We start from the raw sequence: 19,151 nt of genomic DNA, 5'->3' as shown, positions 1-19,151 counted from the left end.
TCGTACCTAATGTGAAAACGCCCAAGTTATTGGCCTTTGTGAACTGAAAAGCTGCTGAGCAATTATAACTTCACAGGAGAACACTATGTGGACACAGGTGTTTTAACTCCTGGCTGCTTCTAATGTCTTCAGTTTAGATAACTTAGTTTAAAAATTTCTCTTTTACATCTCCCTTTTGTAAACGTGTCTGCTGAATGTATTAAATATAAATGTGATCATTAATAAGTAATATGTTTGTGTGTCTCCAGGGGTTTGGGTCATGGTGCTTTCGGGGAGGTCTATGAGGGGCTGGCAGTGGGGATACCAGGTGAACCCAGTCCTCTGCAAGTGGCAGTCAAGGTGAGGTCCCACCTGTTCACACCTGATCTTCTGAACAAATCACAGGCTTCTAAACCTAATACACTCCATAAACTTCTTTTGGACTTAGAATACTATACTTACACTGTATCTGTGTTTTATTTTTTTGTCATGTATTACTACATCTATTGATTCTATCTCAATTAATTGTATTTTATTTTGCTTTGTATCACTTATTGTTTAAAAAACCCCTCCTGTGAAAATCAAGTGTTTCACCTTGTAATCATCTCCATGTGTAGATTTTCATGTGCTATAAGACATATCAGGGACAACATGTCCTGTCTGCTTTTAAACTGCAGTGTACCAAGGACAGGCTGAACAACACGTTTCAGATTGATGTCACAAACCTAAGGAGCGAATCCCGTTAATGGACGGGGTGACGCTATGCTTATCATTATGTGCAACTTATGGCAACCACTTCTGCGATGCACGAGCCAGCTGTAACCGTCATCGTATTTTTTGCAAACTCACTACTGACTACTAACGTTAACGTTAGTACTACTAATTACTACATTTCAAGCTAGCTAAGTTTCAACAAGTTGCCACTAAACGGTGGCAGAGACGTGTTTTGTTTTCGGCTGTAATTCGGTTGTAAAGAAACGAAGCACATAGTGGGCGGGGACTATGCAGATTCAAGAATTTTTAATGTGGGAAAGGAGGATATGCCTTGGGAGGATTTTTACAAGGTAATTAAACGTATTTTGGAGCTGGTCTTTAAAATATGCATTGCTTTTCTGTGCAGAAAAGGTTCTATTAGATAAAGCTGCCTTACCATGCAGTTAGCACAGAAACTGCATCACCTATTTTTCCCAATCATATGTTCTCAAAACACATCAGGCTCTGTAACAATACATAATCGCTGTATATGAAACCATATTTGCAATAAGAATTGTATTTCCTCTATTCACAATAGACCCTTCCTGAGGTTTGCTCAGAGCAGGATGAATTGGACTTCCTCATGGAGGCTCTAATCATCAGGTACGAGCCACTTACGCACTCAACAACACTCCGTGTCTCTAACAGTGCCAACAAAGCCATTTGTGATGCACTTCTCTCTGCTTTGTTTGTGTCCCTGCAGTAAGTTCAGCCACCAGAACATTGTACGTTGTATAGGAGTCAGTCTGCAGGCCATGCCCAGGTTCATCCTGCTGGAGCTGATGACCGGTGGAGACCTGAAGACTTTCCTGAGGGAGACCAGACCCCGGCTGGTGAGACACACCGCTGTGTCACACTTAAGTGCACATTGTCATTGAAAATGCATTCAGTGTTTTTTTATACCGCCTTAAGCCAACACTGTTCTATTCATTTAGCCCCAGAATTGAGCACAAAATGATCTGATTTTTAAAGGTTTACTCATGTTTTCTTTAAAACCACAGTATGTACTACTCTTGAGTTTTAAAATCTGCCTCTGACATATTCAGTAATATTATATTCTGTCTCCTCTCTGTGTGATCAGGAGCACCCGTCCAGCCTGAGCATGGTGGACCTTCTCAACGTTGCCAGAGACATCGCTAAGGGCTGCCAGTACCTGGAGGAGAACCAGTTTATACACAGGTACTTCACCAGATGATCACACATTCCGCATAGGAATATGCAACAACAACAATTGTGTTGGCATAAACAAATAGCGGGAAAGATTATAAAGCATGTTTCGCATTCTGTCTTCATTCCTCCTACCTAAACAGATCAGAGAGCAAAACAATGTACAGTCCATACGGATATGCATAAACATATGGTACACAAAAAGTGCACTGGAAAATATACAAACTCCACAAACACAGCCTTTCCAACATTCATCTGCTGACTTCCACTCACTGTTATGAGCTGCCTGCATCCGTCCAAGCGTAACATATGGACTCTGCATGCCTTCTGCCTTTCCTATGATAGCAGAAAGGACAAGTGATGGGTTTAGCATCAGAGCAGGCAGATGGGGAAGCCGGCTTGCCTTTTTACGGTCCGTATCCAAGGCACAAGTAAAGAGTGCCCCTCCACATCCATATTCAGAGCGTGGTGAACCAGAGGATGTGACTAAAGAATTTTAAAATCTGTCTCTTGCAAAGATTTACTTTATGGATGACAAGTGAAAGTCATGTTAACTTCATAATGGGAGGAGGTCAAAAATTGCTCCCACACTCGCATCAAGACAATTGAAGCGCACCCTCCCTTCATGCATGTCTCTTTGACTTCCTATGTATTGACCAATGACAAACAACGCCTATTAAACCTTGTTTGCTCCAACATGGCACAGTTAAGCCCCATCAATCCACCTAATGGCCGGCTCTTTTGCGGTGGCTTGTGCACTTCTATACAACCCGCTTTCTGCCCTCCATCCTATATTAATATTCACCCCAACGCTGTCCTTGAGGTTAATTTCAATTTTTATGGAGGTGTGTTTACTCCGGGTTGAGTAAAGGGGCAAGTGGATGGTAGGCTGGAGGAGTAGCCGCTTCTCTGAAAATGTAGCTTTTTGTCATGGATTACAGGGTTGGATGATGAGCCATTGTGTGCTCCAACAGGTTAAATCACAGGGTTAATGCTGTCTGAGAACAACTCAGTGGCTCCTGTGTGAGTCTATTTTTTTCTCTGTGGTGGTATTTATCTGATTTATCTGCTTATCTGCAGTGTATCCTGTTATTGTGCTCCTAAAGTGGTTTTCAGGTATTTGTAAACCTGAGACCTATTTCATTACGATGTCTAAATTATTCAAAGGTACGAAATGTTTTGGAATTGCTGCAGTAGGTAACTTCAGCCGGCAGTCTACAGACCAACTGTAATGACTGCTACATAATTCTTCGGAAAAACGCACCAAATCAAAGTACATCCATTAAAAGTTAATGTATTTGCCCAAGACAGGCTCAGTTTTATTAAAACACTTCGACAAGATTACACAAAGCGTCTCCTTAGAAATTGACCTTTTTTTGTTTAAGTAAGATCCTCTTTATAACCAGAAACAGCCGTTAAGTCGCTCCCTCCAGAGCCACCAGACTCCATTGGAAGAAAACAATCCTTGCAGAGCACTGAAGGTTCTGGTTTAAGGCTGCCTGAACTGGCTTGTTTGTGGTTTTGTGTTGACTCGAATCCAAGCTAACACTCTAAAGACTCTAAAAGTCGCACAATAACACAAACAAAATAGGCGATCGAGGTAGCAGGAGACCAGCAACTCTACTTAATTATATTAATGGCTTCTGGTAAAAAAAACCACAAAAACATATTACCTTAAAGTAATAATCTCGATGATTTTCATTTAAATAAATGTCTGGTAAGTTCACTATCTATTGCTCAATGAGGTAACACAACGGTGATTGAGCCTATGGCCCACTGATGAAAGCCTGTGCATTTGCAGTATTACAGACTGAGCAAACTTCGCAGAAAAAATCACAAGCGGCGCCCAGTTAGTGACACGTTTTCCATCAGCCAGCAGTGGTTGGTCTGCCAGAGAGGGTAGGCGGAGCTAAGCGGCTGCTTTTCCGGTCTCTGCAAGTGTTGCGAGTAAACAGAAAAGATCGATGACTACAGATACAACTTCAAAAATAAGTGAACATCCAAAGAAAAAGAAACAAATTTGACGCTCAGATGAAGGCAAACAGGCTAAAAGGGAAAGCAACCGTCAGCGAGGAAAATCAAGAGTTACAACCGTGGACAAGTGTGCTCCCGCAATTACCATTTATCACCATAGGTGCCGCTAAAGAGAATGAAACTGAGATCTTCGAGATTACAGCTTTACCATCAAACTTTATATCTGTAGAGATCCTCTCCATTATGTTGTCAGACACTAGGAATAACAGTCTGACCCTGTCAATGGTAAAAGTGGTGTCCACTGAAGCCATTCCAAATTTCTAGTACCTGTAAGTCATTTCAACCCAAAAATATGTTTAAAAAAAGGTTACCTTTTAAAAAGTTCCTTTAATGTCAGACTCATTTGGTACTCATTTCTTAGGAACTTATTAGCACTTGGAAAGAAGGTCTTTGCTGAGGAGAGTCGGGGAGTTTAATGTAACCTCAGGTGTTAATATACACGAGTAGCACAGATTGTTCTCTTACTGCTTCAGTGAAATGGGTTTTTTAATGCAGATAAAAGTGACTGTAAATAAAGTCTACAGTCTGAAGCCAGTTAACATTGTTTAAATAACAGTCTGCCCTCATCGCTGTGCTGCATGTACAATAGCACTATGTCCTTCCCTTAAGCCCACAGCGAGGAGCCTGTGACATCTCCTGCTTCCTTTCAAGGCTCGTCCTTGCCTACAAGCACAAACAAACCATTTGCATGAATTCTTCCAAGCCATTAAACAAGGACTACTTGGATTTAGCAATGGCACCTCATGAGAAAAGGCATTTGTAAAAGTGTTTGTGATAACTCCCACATACTGACTGAAGTCGTACCATGACAGAGAGCATTTTGTACTCCTGGAGAAGCTCAGATGCACCTGAATGGACTGATTGTTTCTCTTCTTTTTCTTCAATAGGAAGTTTTGTGGTTTAATTCCTCATTTTTTGGATTTTTTGCTGTATCTGGTTTGATGACTCAGTTTACCAACCTCATATCTCTGAAGTCGTTCAGTCCTGTTTCTTACCATTGGACTGGAGCAAAGAAAAAAACAGATCTTTTTTGATATTAACAGAAAAGCAAATGGAAGCCCGAGACACAATGTTGTTGTTTTGACATGGTAAATTATTTAATATCAAGCTTGAAGTTAACTGTAATATTATGAGTCCAACAGTTGGAAACACTTTTGGCACGTTAAATTGGAGCAGCCATGCATAGAATATGTCGTGTTATAAGAAGCCCTCAGTTTAAATCAGTCTGAACTATTAATTTATCCTCATTGTGTCATTTCATATCCAAGTAAATCAGAGGCAAACATCCAGACAATGTGTTCCTGTCTATACACACACACACACACACACACACACACACAGCTCAGTGTTTGGGTTTGTATCACTGCTAGTGTTTTATTTGCAGCCCTGCTCTGTCTCGTGATATCTAGTTTGAGCACAGTGTCACATGATGTTATTTTGATGTTGAATTCTGGGTATTTATTAGCCCTAGTGCACCACTTGTCTTTAGTCAAAAGAGGAGCAGTGTGCTCACAACGTCACTTCTTAAGATGTTGAGAAAGTTGGATGCCTGAGGAGCAGAATCTGGGTTGAATGTGGGCTCTATTTCCTTTTCCCCAGACAGGAGCAGAGCACGCTGTGTGAACTACTGTATGTTCTGAAAGACTCACCAACCTCGTACAGTGCAAATATGAATTTTATGAATTTTCTCTTCCTGCATATACTGCAGAACATTTCAATCTTTCCTGTGGATGCACCATGTGGGCAGAGCTATAAAGGCTCTGTAGGAAACTATACAGTGCAGCAGCTTGCCCAGGGCAACTTGATAGTTGCACTGAACTTCAGATCCAACGGGGAGCATCTGTAGGTGTTTCATACAGAGAACTCTCTTATACATGCAAATATGGGAAGAGATGCAGCATGAGCTATGCTGTGTAAATGTCAATGTTCAGGAAGTCTCACTCTATATACAGTTCACACCTTACATTTAAAATCAAGTAACTCAAATAACAAAGCTTAGTAGTAAGCACATGTAGTGACCTGACCGTGTGTGTGTCTTTGTCTTCTTTTAGGGACATCGCAGCTCGAAATTGTCTTCTAACCTGCAAAGGCCCGGGCCGCGTGGCAAAGATTGGAGATTTCGGGATGGCTCGAGACATTTACAGGTACAATTCCAGCACATGTCACTGACTCCTGTCAGACAGCAGGCAAGAACACCTGAGCTGGCCCAAAATCAAAAGAGCTGGTTCAGTCTAATTTTTATGCTGCTATATGCAAGTAAACATGTTGTGAGTGTGCATTTGTCCAGACAGGGACCAGTTCTCAGAGTTAGATGGTGATTCTGGTATTTTTAAATCTGGTCCCTCTCTTTACATATTTAGGGGTCTAAATTCCTGATGCTGGTACCAACATTTTTTTGGAATTGCCTCAGTAGATTTCTTCAGCCGGCAGCTGTATGACGGGCTGTCATGGCTCCAACCAATCACAGTGCATCCACTAAAAGTGTGTTTTTGTCACAGACAGGTTCAGATAGTTTTAGAAGTGACATCATCGCACAAAGGATGCCACCAAAGAAAGATTTTTCTCAAAGAGTAAGATGCTTTTTATGAAATCAGGCAGCTATTACAGCACTCTTTTCAGAGAAAGCAGACTCCAGTGACAAAACAGAAATGTTACTGTCAGATCAGTGGTATTTTATGTTACACAAATATTGTGTTTGATTTAAACTAGCCATTTTAAACACAAAAGTCACATAATCACACAGACAAATTATCTGGTCAGAGCACTGTTACACAGGCAACTCCCATGTTCTGCCAGGTAAAATTGTTGTTTTTCTCAGTGGAGTCTGGTGGCGTTGAGGAGAGCGACGTAACTCTTGATTCTGTTTTTTTTTTAAAAGGAAAATCCATCTATGTAGAATCCTTTCTGTAATGCTATCCAACATTTACAATAACAATCTGACCCTGTCAGTGAAAAATACAAGCACTTTCAGTGGACAAACTTTGATTGGGTGCATTTTCCCCAGTGAGTAAGTTGGGGCCTTTAAAACGTGTTTCACATCTGCTTGCTGAAACAATCTACTGGAGCATCATTTAGACCATAAAGTGTGCGTGTATATAAGCATTATATACTCTGCATGGAAAGCCTGGTATAGGCATTTGTATTAAATTGGCAATCTCTCTCCGATCCTTTGGTTAGAAAGACAACAGGCTAGAATGATTAAAACGAGAATGCTGCGTGCAGTTTTGTGCAAGCTATTTGTAAATGTATGTATATATATCATTAGTTTTACTGTATAAAAAAAGTGACTTGCTGTGAGCCAGCGCTGTACTGAGTTTTTCTTCCCATGTGATTGTAAAGGCCATCGTACTTTTCAGGGAGACTTTTAAACTGTTAAATGTTTTGAGCTAAGATGTTAAGTGTAACTGTTTTTATTCTCCATCACGCTGTCGCACTGAGGCCTTGTAATCCCTGACAGCTCATCTGTGGCCCCAGCAGTGTCTCATTATTCTTAGCTCCAACTTTTTTAATATAGCTACCAACATTTCACGTGACACAGTTTAAACAGAGGCACAATCCAGCAGGGAAATCTGTCGAGCCTTTCATCTGCTTAGAAATTAGAGCATATGTCACAACATTCAGCTCTTTCAACGCAGCACTTTCCAATCCTCCGATGCAAAGACGAACAAGCGCAAAGTCACTCTCAGAACATCCGGGAGAGGTTGTCGCACAACACCCCCAGGGAGCAGCATTACGAGCGCTTGATTTAATTGCTGATGTCAGTTTTTCAGGTGCCTCCATGTGATTTTGTTTTTATCTCTCAGCCTGGAGCCTCGTGCAGGGATGTTTTTTTATTATCATTGTTTTTATTTTGAGAGGGAGGGATGGTTGTTTAGCACAATACAGCTACGCCGTTGGTTTGTTATTTTACTGCTTGATGATGTTGCCCTCCTGCTCTGTGACGAGAGCCGTGGGAGTCCTTTAAAGGCTCACAGGGGAGGGATGTCACAGTGAGGGACCAGGACACAGCTTAATGTCAGCTTTTTATATTCTGGGAGGAGAGCCACAGGCGTGCTTGCACAAGTTTTCCATGGACTTCCTCTCTCACACACACACATTCAGATGCATTGTTGCACACTGGTGATTCGGTAGAAAAATAAAAAGCTGGGCGAACAATAGCTACCAGTCAGTAATCGTCCTGAGGTAAACAGCTGCCACCGTGAAGACGATTTACTGCAGTCTGCGTTCTAACTGTCAACAATGGTGTTCAGCGTGGCTTCAGGTAGTATTAGTTCATGTCAGCCTGGTGCACGCACATGCAGAAACACTCGCAGTGAAGGCAGAACAAAGACATTTAACTCGATGAACAGGCACAAGAACAATGCTTCACACAGTGTTCTTCTATCTCACTCTCCTTTCAACACAGTCTTGTTTCCTGTTGCCTTTATTACTTAACTATCTTCCAGGTCCACTTCTGCACACTGAACTGCTCACACAAGAAAAACACACGAGTAAAACTCCTATTTGTGCTATAGATTTCCTGGGACTGTGTTTAAGCCTCCCTAATCTGCAGCTCAGCCTCCAGTCTGTGTTGGTGGTGTTAGCGGTGGTAATAAATACGTCCAGAAAGCCAAAAGAAAAAGGGTCGCTCTACCGATTTGAGGATTATCAGTCATATGCTCCATTTTACTATCCCTCAATCTGTTCAGAGATGTTTCAGCATTTGCTAACAGGCAGATAACAGACTGAATAGCAATGTGGAAGAGTTCCATGTGAACAGGTCACCTTTTTTAAAAGCTGTATTTTCTTTAAAGGGGTCAGAAAAAGCAGCAGCTGTAAATATATTCGGGGAGATTTCGACAGCCTGGTTTTTGAAAACTCCATATCACTGAAATCAGCCTTTTCAGAGCAACAAACAGGATTCACTGAGTGCCCACAGACAGAGCTGTTTGATCTAATTGAATTTTTTGATGCCAGTCTGCTTCCCTCACTGTTTTCTTTTCTGGGATAGACAAGAAAATTAGAGGGATACTGGGAGAAGGAGCAAAGTCGAGCAAACGGTGGAAGGATTCAGTCCATTAATTGAAGGCTTAAAAACGGGGGACGTGACTGACTCCCACCACTGAATTGATCGTGTTATTCTCAGTGATGGATAAAGGTGTTGGGAGGGGACGGAGTGACTGCCCTGCAGTGGCTCTTAGCTAATCTGTCAAGCAAACACACTCAACTAGTGATTGTTTTCTCGGCATCATTGATTATGTGTAATTCGCTTCAAGACTAACTTCTTCCGCCAATAGTTAGCTAAGTATATATTTCCCTTTCAGCTATATTATCTGACAGCACATCATTTATATCCATCTCTGCTGACTGCTGCCCTGAAGACACACAGCTGAAGCTTCGAGTTCAGCTAAATGATGAGAGCTGGCTCTTCTTATTTGCCTTAAGTCGATACGGTGGAATATGCAGTCCTCTCATGTTCATTTAACCCTCAGTTTGCATTTACAAATAGCAAATACAACACCCAAAGAGTTTAACTTTTTGTATAAGTGACTGCAAAAAGAAATACGTAACAAACTGACATCTGCTAGTTATGGATTTCTTCATAAAGTCATCTGCTTCAGGCACAGCAGCGCATGAAGTGCACTGATGCAAAAACCTACCCGCTCTGTCTGTCCAGGAAGTTTCCTGACCCCTCTACTCAGAGCTGCTCTTCAAGTTTCCAGTTTCATTCAGTGCTCGTGGAGGTTACAAGTGCTGCTCGGTGCCGTTTAATTTACTTTCCTGAATAGAGCTGCACTTCATCCTGCTCTGCTGTGATTGGCTAGTAGTGCTGTGCTGGGATTGGCTACGGAGGTCAATAGGTCAAACACAGGACTTCCACGTAATAGACTGTTCCTGCTGCTTTAAAACATTATGTAATAAATGTTGTTATGTTATAAAAGACTTGGGGGGGTGTTGCACGCCTTTTGCATCCGCTTAACCTCTTGAATGCACCTCCAAGTGCGCTGCAAAGCAAAGAGTGTCTCTGTGCCCCGGTTTGCGCGTATTTAAACGCGTCATTATGCAGACATTCGAGGCATATTTGGCCCTTTTTTTATTCAAATGAGCCTCGTGGCAAAAAGCACCTAATTCACAAATGCCAGAGCTAACAGCAGAGAAACACGTGCACACTTTGTCCACGTGTGGCACCGTTACACAGGAAGGGGATTATTATATGGATGAGCTGCTGTTACGTGCACGTGTAAAAGATGCAGCTGCGTTACAGAGTGTGAAACTAGTTAACACCTGTCTGGACTTTACAATAAACAGTTGAAAGATCTGCCCCCTCCTCTCCCTGCTCATCATCGATCTCAGAATGGAGTTTAGATCCGTCAGTGTGCGCTCAACTAGTGCCTGAGAGCGCAGCACTGTGCAGCGGAGAGTGTCGGTGCAGACAGCTTCCCTCCACAATCTTTTCCTAAACCTATCCAAGAACAGTTGGGTTAGGTTTCAGCACCAACTCTGCTTGGTTAGGATTGGGTAGGTTTAGAAAAGGTTCAAGGGTTGGGCCAACATAATGAGTCATTTGTGGAGAGAAACTGTGGTGTCCTTTTCCCCCCAGATTCTAAAGTTGGTGGCTCTGGAGTGAAAGAGCTACGAAGAAAAAAGCCCTGTATGTAAATTTTGAGGCAACTGATTTTAGACAAACTCACAGCACAGTAGATGATAGTAAAAATATGCCGCTGTTGCCCTCTGGCAAGCTTCCAGCAAGTTGGCTCATCAGGACAAAGTTCAGCTTTTAAGGAGGAAGGCCCCAAAGAGACAGGAGCTGAAATGCGTTGTTTCTGACAGAATAAACCGAGGAGCTGCATTAATGGCCAGTAAAAAAAAAGATATAATGATAACGAAAATATAGAGCAGGAAATCAGCGTAGTAGGTTCTTTTTGTTATTGTTGTGGTTGACTTGCCTCACCTGCTTTTGATGACATATCTGAGGAGCTCAGGCTGCCAAAACCACAATTGTTATTTTGCTTCTTGTCCCATATTTTATCGAAGCTGCAATTGCCTCTTTTTATTATTTGCCGCCCTGTTTGTGTTGTGTGTTTTTTTTCTTTTCTCTATTTTCTTTTTAGCCTTTATTTGTCCAGGGAACACCAACTGCGCACAATGCTCTTTTCTCATCCTGCTTCACATTCACACCTGGGAGCTGCCCACTGTAATTACAGTCCCCTCCTGTGCAGCCGTGCAGCAGCAGCTCCAGCAGGGCAGTTGCTGCTTTACTTACTTGTCTAAAATGAGGCCAAGAGAAGAGTGTGTTACTGCCTCTTTTAAAAAAGGCCCAGGGAATTGAACTGGCAACCTTCCACTCACAAATCAGTGTCTTCAGGCTGTTACAGTCCTTTAATCGTGAAGCACTTGTCATGTTTACAAACAACTGCTTAGGGAAAAGGTTTCAATTTTAAGTCAAAATCACTTGGGGGTAAACCAGAAATACTCTGCTACTGCAAACAGTGCCAAACGCTGCTTTTTTTCCCCATAAAACACAATTAACACGTATCTCTCTGACTGGAAGGGCCGAGCAGAGAACCCAGTTCATGCCTGTCCTTGCTGCGTGCCTCAAGCAGGACACGATGAACCAGCTGATGATGAACCCCTATCAGCATCAACAATCAGACAGAGCAAACATCAGATAATTTCTCCACTAACGGCAGGCACAGGACAGCATTAAAAAATGTCTCAGTCGGGGCTCGGCTTGGTGGAAAAATGTCCGCCGTCCTCTCCGAGAGATAAGATGTTCTTAGAGGATCTCTCACAGCAGCGTGTTAGGAAGCTGCAAAATGCGCCTGGATCAGAGAGCCGATACAGACGCTGAAAAACAGTGAATTAATTGCTGGATGTTAGACTTTCTCTTCTTCTTCTTTACCCTCTGCTTTTAAAGGCAGTGATGTTGCCATGGTGATGATGCTGCAAAATACAAATGCTGCTTCTTCTTTTTTTTTTTACATCGCTGCCCTTTTTGTAATATTAGCATGAAAACAAATACCAATACTGTTATTATTAGCACAGTTAGTCATCAAGTGTTTTACTATTGTGTGTGTGTGTGTGTGCGTGTGTGTGTGTGTGTAGGGCAAGCTATTACAGGAAGGGTGGGCGTGCCATGCTGCCTGTGAAGTGGATGCCACCTGAAGCCTTCATGGAGGGCATATTCACATCCAAAACAGACACGTGGTGAGACTACCTCACTGTTCTTATATTTGACACTCCCCTATCTGCTGTCCTTCCCTACCCACTTCCTGTTTTCTCCTTCCTCTGTCCTTCATCGCCTTTGATCCTGACTCATATGTTTTGTTTTAATTTCTTGTCTTGTCTCCATCTCATTCCTGTCCTCTGCTCTTGTCAGCACTGATGATGTTTGTTATTTATGACTTGATTGCCCTCAGACTCACCCTCTTTCTTCCTCCCGCTGTTACTCATCTGTCCTCTCCTCATCCGCCTCCCTCAGGTCATTTGGAGTTCTATTGTGGGAGATCTTCTCATTGGGCTACATGCCGTATCCAAGCCGCAGTAACCAGGAAGTGCTGGAGTTTGTAACCAATGGTGGAAGAATGGATCCACCTAAAAACTGCCCGGGGCCGGTGTAAGTGCAGATCGACACAAACATACACGCAGAGGTGGAAAGTAACTAATTACATTTACTTGCGTTACTGTAATTGATGATTTTTTTTGTGTACTTGTACTTTTTTAAATAGTTTTCAAAATGTGTAATTTTACTTTTACTTAAGTGGGTTTCGTTTGAAGTATTGTACTCCGTTGCATTTTTAATCACATCCGTTTCTGAGTAAAAACTAAATAAACTAAGTGAATTTTAAACAAACTACTTTTTATTTTTACTTGAGTTCACTTATAGACTGGTACTTTTACTTGTACTTAAGTAAAATTTCATCAAAGTAATAGTAAAGAGTACTAATATAGTAGCACTCTTTCCAGCTATGCGTACTCGCTGCATTCATGTGCTTCACACGACCAAAGGAAGACTGTGATCCCATGAGGTCTAATTAAACTTCTTCCTATAACATAAACAAAAAGAAGGATGCTCAGCCGTATATGATCCATCCATATAGGCAGCACAGCATTAACACAGGCAGACATGAAAGGCTCAGATGAGTTGCTGATTTTGACACGTAAATGAGTTGTGAGCTGGAAGGCGTCAGACTCCTCCGGCAGATTGCTCTCAGTGCTTCAGTATAGAAACCACATCCACGCCCTGCTTTCATGTTTGCCTCCCAATTTGGAAAATGTCATGGGGAGCTGATAGAGAGCTTAAAAACCATTTCCATATCGCACCGTATTTTTCACTTACTTTATAGATACCGCTTCTCTGCTCTATTATACGATGTATACTGGCAGAGGCACACACGCGCTTTCTCCCTCTCATATAAACATTCGAGCCACACTTTGGCCTCTCTGTGATTTCACAGCTTTATCATTCGCTCCTGTTGGACGCAGTATTTTTTTCAGGTTATTCCTCGTATCATTTTGCAACCTGCCTTTGGTGCTCCTGGAAACTGTTTGTTTGTTTTTTATTGACCAAAATAAATAAATAAACGTAGGTGTGCGATAAGTCTTTTAATTTGTAGTCGTGGAACAGTCTCACATCAGGATACACTGCTCACTGAAAGCAGCAGCTACGGGAAGTAAGAGCTCAGCAATTATCAAAATATTACACATGGATTTAACTTCACCGTTAAATTCTCCTGCATCACTTCTTTAACACAACTCAAACTGGTGGGAGAGATTTAACTTTAACTCAGCCTGAATGATTATTTTGTCTATGATCAGTCGACTGTCATGTTTCCCCTCCTCTGCACGGATGTGTTGTTTTCTGCTTGAGTGTGTGTTTAACCCTTCATGTGTGTCTTTAGGTATCGCATAATGACTCAGAGCTGGCAGCACCAGCCTGAAGACCGGCCCAACTTCTCAACTATCCTGGAGAGAATTGACTACTGCTTACAGGTAAGTACACAGAGCACACTTGGGCTGACTGGTGTGATGCGAGTTGTCCATACAAAATAACACAGGATAAGTTTTTATAAAGTTACTTGGCAAGAAAGTAATGATTCAGTTAATTGTTGACTCCACAGGGGCGCTGGAAGTAAGTCATAGTTGGGGGAGCTGAGAGAAAATCCAGTCTGTATGATGACATCATACTTTCTGTTCATATGTATTAAGTATTTACACCAAGTCCAACCAATTTTATGACATTTAACACTTCAACACACAACAAACTTCACACTACAAGTTCCCACAGATGTTGCCTATGATCAGTTCATCATAGTGTATTACTAACAGAGCGGTGGGGATACAGTCATTTCATCCTGGAGACAAACGGATTTGTGACCATAGATCTGCACTCAAAACACATTGGAGCCATATATTAGACAGAATGAATGTTTTCACAGAGACTCCAGTCTGCAGTGATGTTCACACTCTTCACTGATAAACTAAGTTGCATAAGGACAGATGATCAAATGCAGATCACTTTCTCGTCTCCACTTCTGTGCGTATTCACACATTCCCTCACTATCTCTCCCTCAGTCAGACGTTGTTTAATTAAATAAATAATCAACTAAAACGCATAATTTTAGAGAAACGTAGTAAGGCTACTTTACAGAAAATAAACAACTATAATCAAATCATCAAGAGCTATTACCACATCACACATCCTCATATAAGACAGTAAAGGCAGTAAACACAGTGCAGCTATCCCTGGATTGAGCTCTGCTGCTCTGTCTGACAGGATGATCACTGCCCTTGCGTCTTCGGTTAGTTGAAAATCTGTTCAAAACACCTCAATGTGTTCGCGAGTCAAGGCAAAGCTCCGTGCTGCAGAGAGCCACATTACTTTGCAGTTAGTTTTATTAACTATTTACAGCCTATTGAGAGAAAACCAACAAAAACAAACATACGTACCAGTGCACTTCTTGTAAATAACGCTGTAAAAAGGGGTGAAACATGTCAACGTTTTTATTAGCTGATTTAAATTGTGCCTGATATTAGGGGGTGCTGCCATGCCCTCAATTATATAATACCACTTCCAACATGTACTAATATCTGCAAAAGCATGAGAGGAAATAAAGAAAGAAAAGAACGTTATCTTTGTAAGTTTCCTATTTTTTTACTACTACTACTACTACTATATATGAACCTGTATACACTGTATTTGTGTTGGCAAGTTCTATCTAACTAACTAACTAACTTATATTGTTGTTGATTAATTTTAGATGCCAAGTTGTAATTACAAAATGCTTTAATATCCAATAGCAAGACATTACAGTAATGTCGGGTAACTTACACATACAGCCAACATACAATATGTAACTACCTGGTGTTTAGAGTGCATGAGGAAATCAAAACAAAGATAACATGAAAACTTTTTCAGTCACTATTAGCATGGGGCATTGGTGCACTCCAGCCTCTTGTGGCCAAAATGAGTATTACAACAACAAACGCTTCAAAAAAACTTTGTCACCTGTTAAAAAGGACCTTGGATAAATGATGCTTTTTCGTCCACACAATTTTCCGCTCATCTATTTCATGCAAAAGATAATTCTTTCACCATTTCTTCAGTCATAATCACAAGAGACAAAACAATTATCAGATCTGCAATATGGATTACCAGAATTTCTTCTTCTCACTTGCCCATCTTAGCTTCCGTTGTTCCAGGTACATCAAATGATTTTTTAATGACAACCCCTTAAGGTGCAAGATTATTATCAGTTTGATAGCTACCTTTCTGAAACAAAGATAAAAACAAATGTCTACAATCGCATCAACAGGAGTCACAGTACCTGTAAGACTAATGACTACCACCCTGATCTCTTTATGTTCTCTTCACTTTAGGACCCTGATGTGGTGACCATGCCACTGCCTGTGGAGTATGGACCTGTCCCTGAAGAGGAGGAGCGTGTGCCCATGCGCCCAGACGACCCCTCAGCTCCAACCGTGTTGGTGAATGCCCAGGTGCCTGATGGGGAGGCCCCACAGCCGCCCCCGTCCTATCCTACAGAGGACAGCCGGAGAGGCGGGGAGCACACTGTCGTCACGAGCACAGCATCGGAGGCCAAAGCACAGATGTCAGCCCAGCCCCAGCCATACCTCCACCAGCACCAGCAGCCTCACCCACAGACCTCTGTTGCCATGACAAGCACCAACACAGTCACCTGCACGGCCACCTCCACACTCACTGCCAAGGGACCTCATGTCACCACCCAGCCGGGCCCTGAGGGGGGCCACGTCAACATGGCATTCACCCAGGGCCACCCACCTGAGAAGGAGGGCCACAACGGGAAGAGCACCAGCCTCTGGAACCCAACATACGGCTCGTGGTTCCTGCAGCAGAGGAAGCAGCAGCAGAGGCAGGCGGGGGTTGGCGGAGCAGGAGGGAGCAGTGGCAGGGTGCCTGGAGAGGGGCAGGAGCACGTGGGCCGGACTGTGGCTGAGGTGGCGGGTGCGCTGGGTCTGCAGCACCAGCACCCACACCAACACCAACACAAGCAGTACCAGCACCAGCTCCAGCAGCAGCACCAACTCCAGATGCTGCACCATCAGCAGCAGCAGGGTCTCTGCAGGCCTCTGTTACCTCCACCACCACCCCCTGCTGCCCAGTCTCCTTTGCTTCTAGATTCAGCGGCCCTGCCCCCGGTTCCCCTCTACAGACTGAGAAGGTTCCCCTGTGGGAACATCGGCTATGGCTACCAGGAGCAGGGCATGCCGCTAGAGGCTGCCCACGGTAACCCCAACCCTCCTCCACCACTGCAAGGAAACCCTATGTCCTCCTCAGCAGCCCACCAGAGGGGGGCCTCCATTCCCACCTCAGTGTCCATGGGTCGGTCGGGTATGTCCGAAGACAGCCGTCCACTGCTGGTCACCATGGGAACGGTACAGGACCCCAGGCTGCCCAGGATGGAGGGCCACAACGCCACCGTGCTTTAGCCCAAATGCCTGCTCCTCTGGTCTATTTTCTATCCCTGTCTTTGGAGACTGTGTGTTCAGGACACATAGCAGGAAGCGCTGTGTCAGGACAGAAACCGTTTCACACCACCCCTACCGCTCCACCATTTTGGTTTCTTCCTCCAGCTGGGAAAGAACCCATCTCACTGAAACAGAACTGGATGAGTCCCTGAGGCTTTTCCCATGAGAACGCTGGAGGTGTGTTAAACTCCCTACCGGATGCTAAAGCACATCAGAGAACTAAAACAGCTTTCGGAGGCAAAACGAAGAATAAAGGCTAGTTTTAAGAGTTTAAAAAATGTATTTTTTCAACGCTGGAAGGATCATGTCTGAGTGAGAATACTAAGAATGGAGAGTTTAGGGCACAGGAGGACAACTTTCCATCTGGTAGAGACCACGAATGAGCACATTTGCCATGTGTTCATTTATGTTGAGGAAGTTGGTTGTCTATGAGAATGAACCATTAGGAGGATTCAGATCTCTATATTTTGCCAGACTTCAGACTTTTAGTCACAAACTGATGGTGACCACTTTGACTGTAGCGACTGCAAAGTTTCCAGCTGCCAGCTACACGTGTCAGTTCTCCTGCAGAGTCCTCACTGTTCCTGATCCACATCCTTTTGGAAAACAACAGTGTGCTTAATAACTTTATCAGACTATTTTTCAAAGATATCACAGAATCGAACACTGGATTACCAGAGACATTTCTAGAAAAAAAATACTGGGAAAAACGTGGTTGTTGATGTTTGCTTGCCTGCTTGTTTATTTATTGGTTTTTGTTTATTTATTATTTGGAAGTGGCTCTATAAATTATTCATTAACATGCTTCACATTCATTCTACGTCAGCTGGCTTTTACCTTAGGTTTTATTTTAAGCTTTTTGTTATGACAAGACCAAAAAAAGAAGAGACTGAACAATCTCAAAAAACGATCCACTCTGAACATGCTGATTTTTTTATTCGAACACTGCTAAAGGAAATCATGTGTGTCCTTTGAACTGGAGCTAGCAGATAGATAATAGCACTGAAGCAGGGGAATGACTTCATTTGACAAAAGATATAACGGATTAAAGGCAAACCACCAACAGCAGTTCAGCTTTTTACTGCGGCTGAACATTTGTTTAGTCCTTGCCCCAGGTACTATTGAAATCGCTGCTCCACAAACTGCTTTTGTTCACAGCTCCATTCTGCAGACAGAGTGCTTTGAGACAGTGTAGTTGATGCTTTTTTTTTTTTTTACTTATGACTTCTTTTATAACCTTTTATTAATTAATTTCCTGTTAAAAAAATGTTTCTTTTTTTCTTTTTGTCCTGGTATAGAAATATAGTGGATATTACTGAATCAATCTTAACCTTCAAATTTCTATCTCAAAGCACTCTGCGTTCCCAAATTAGCATATTTTATCTTTTCTATTATAGGATGAGTATTGTGGAATACAAATGAGCCTGAGTGACAAAAAGTTTGCATACAAAAGGATTTTTGATTTCGCTCCAAGTGTGGATGAAAGCTGAGATCAGTTTGAGTCTTACTCTGCTCATTTTCACACAAACATGCTGGTTACACTTCACGTCTCTGTTTAAAGTCCGCTTCTTTTAGTTTGAGGACAGTTTACCTATCAGATGACGCCACGAGCGAGGCACTGTTGATATTTAGGTGAATGATGACGATATGTGTCAGTTCTTTTCTGCTTCTGCTCGACTGTATTTGGCATCATGTCAGTCCTCCTGCCGATGAGCTGTCCACCTGTCATGTATGTGCCATGACGCTCAGTGACTGATTCAGACAAATGGATTCCTGTGGGCCGACCCAATGAGCAAGTTAAATATTTGTCAATGAAAGTATTTTGCTTTGTCTACCGTCCCTGTGTTAAATGCATCTCTGTGTTTCCTTCCCAGCTCATCGCCATCGTTTGATGTAAAAAGACAAACTGAACTGCACCTGTAAATGTTGTAATTATAAAGTATTGTTCTATGGCTCTGGTAAAAGCTGTAAATTGCCCTTCAAAAGACATTCGCCAAAATTAATAAATTACTATATAATAACTGGTTGTGTACTGTGTGTTTGGGACGGGGACAAATTATTCACATTAACCAAAGACTATATAGAAGTGGAATAAGTGGCTTGCCACTGTCTTTTTTTCATAAGGAGTAGTGGCTGAATAGGCTGCACGGTGGTGCAATCGCTAGCACTGTTGCCTCACAGCTAGAAGGTTCCTTTCTGTGTGTTCTCCCTGTGCATGTGTGGGTTCC

At 42.5% G+C, this 19,151-nt stretch overlaps 1 protein-coding gene across 1 annotated transcript in view; it reads left to right on the top strand.

The window, feature by feature from the left end:
- The window catches only part of alk (ALK receptor tyrosine kinase), a 408,113-nt gene extending 389,185 nt beyond the window's left edge, over positions 1-18,928 (top strand). Inside the window, exons 21-29 of the mRNA XM_069661200.1 lie at positions 249-339; positions 1,271-1,335; positions 1,436-1,565; positions 1,814-1,911; positions 5,985-6,077; positions 12,019-12,120; positions 12,395-12,529; positions 13,815-13,905; positions 15,793-18,928. Coding sequence (XP_069517301.1) covers positions 249-339; positions 1,271-1,335; positions 1,436-1,565; positions 1,814-1,911; positions 5,985-6,077; positions 12,019-12,120; positions 12,395-12,529; positions 13,815-13,905; positions 15,793-16,884 — 1,897 coding nt within the window. The 3' untranslated portion in view covers positions 16,885-18,928. The remainder of the gene's footprint in view (positions 1-248; positions 340-1,270; positions 1,336-1,435; positions 1,566-1,813; positions 1,912-5,984; positions 6,078-12,018; positions 12,121-12,394; positions 12,530-13,814; positions 13,906-15,792) is intronic.
- The last annotated feature ends 223 nt before the right edge of the window (positions 18,929-19,151 follow it).

This window comes from Semicossyphus pulcher, unplaced genomic scaffold, assembly GCF_022749685.1.
Source record: "Semicossyphus pulcher isolate SPU_LCO1_2020_fin unplaced genomic scaffold, fSemPul1.0.p SCAF_14, whole genome shotgun sequence".
NCBI classification, from domain to species: domain Eukaryota; kingdom Metazoa; phylum Chordata; class Actinopteri; order Labriformes; family Labridae; genus Semicossyphus; species Semicossyphus pulcher.
The sequence above is the reverse complement of the archived record's forward strand: the minus strand, read 5'-3'. Positions and strand labels throughout refer to the sequence as shown.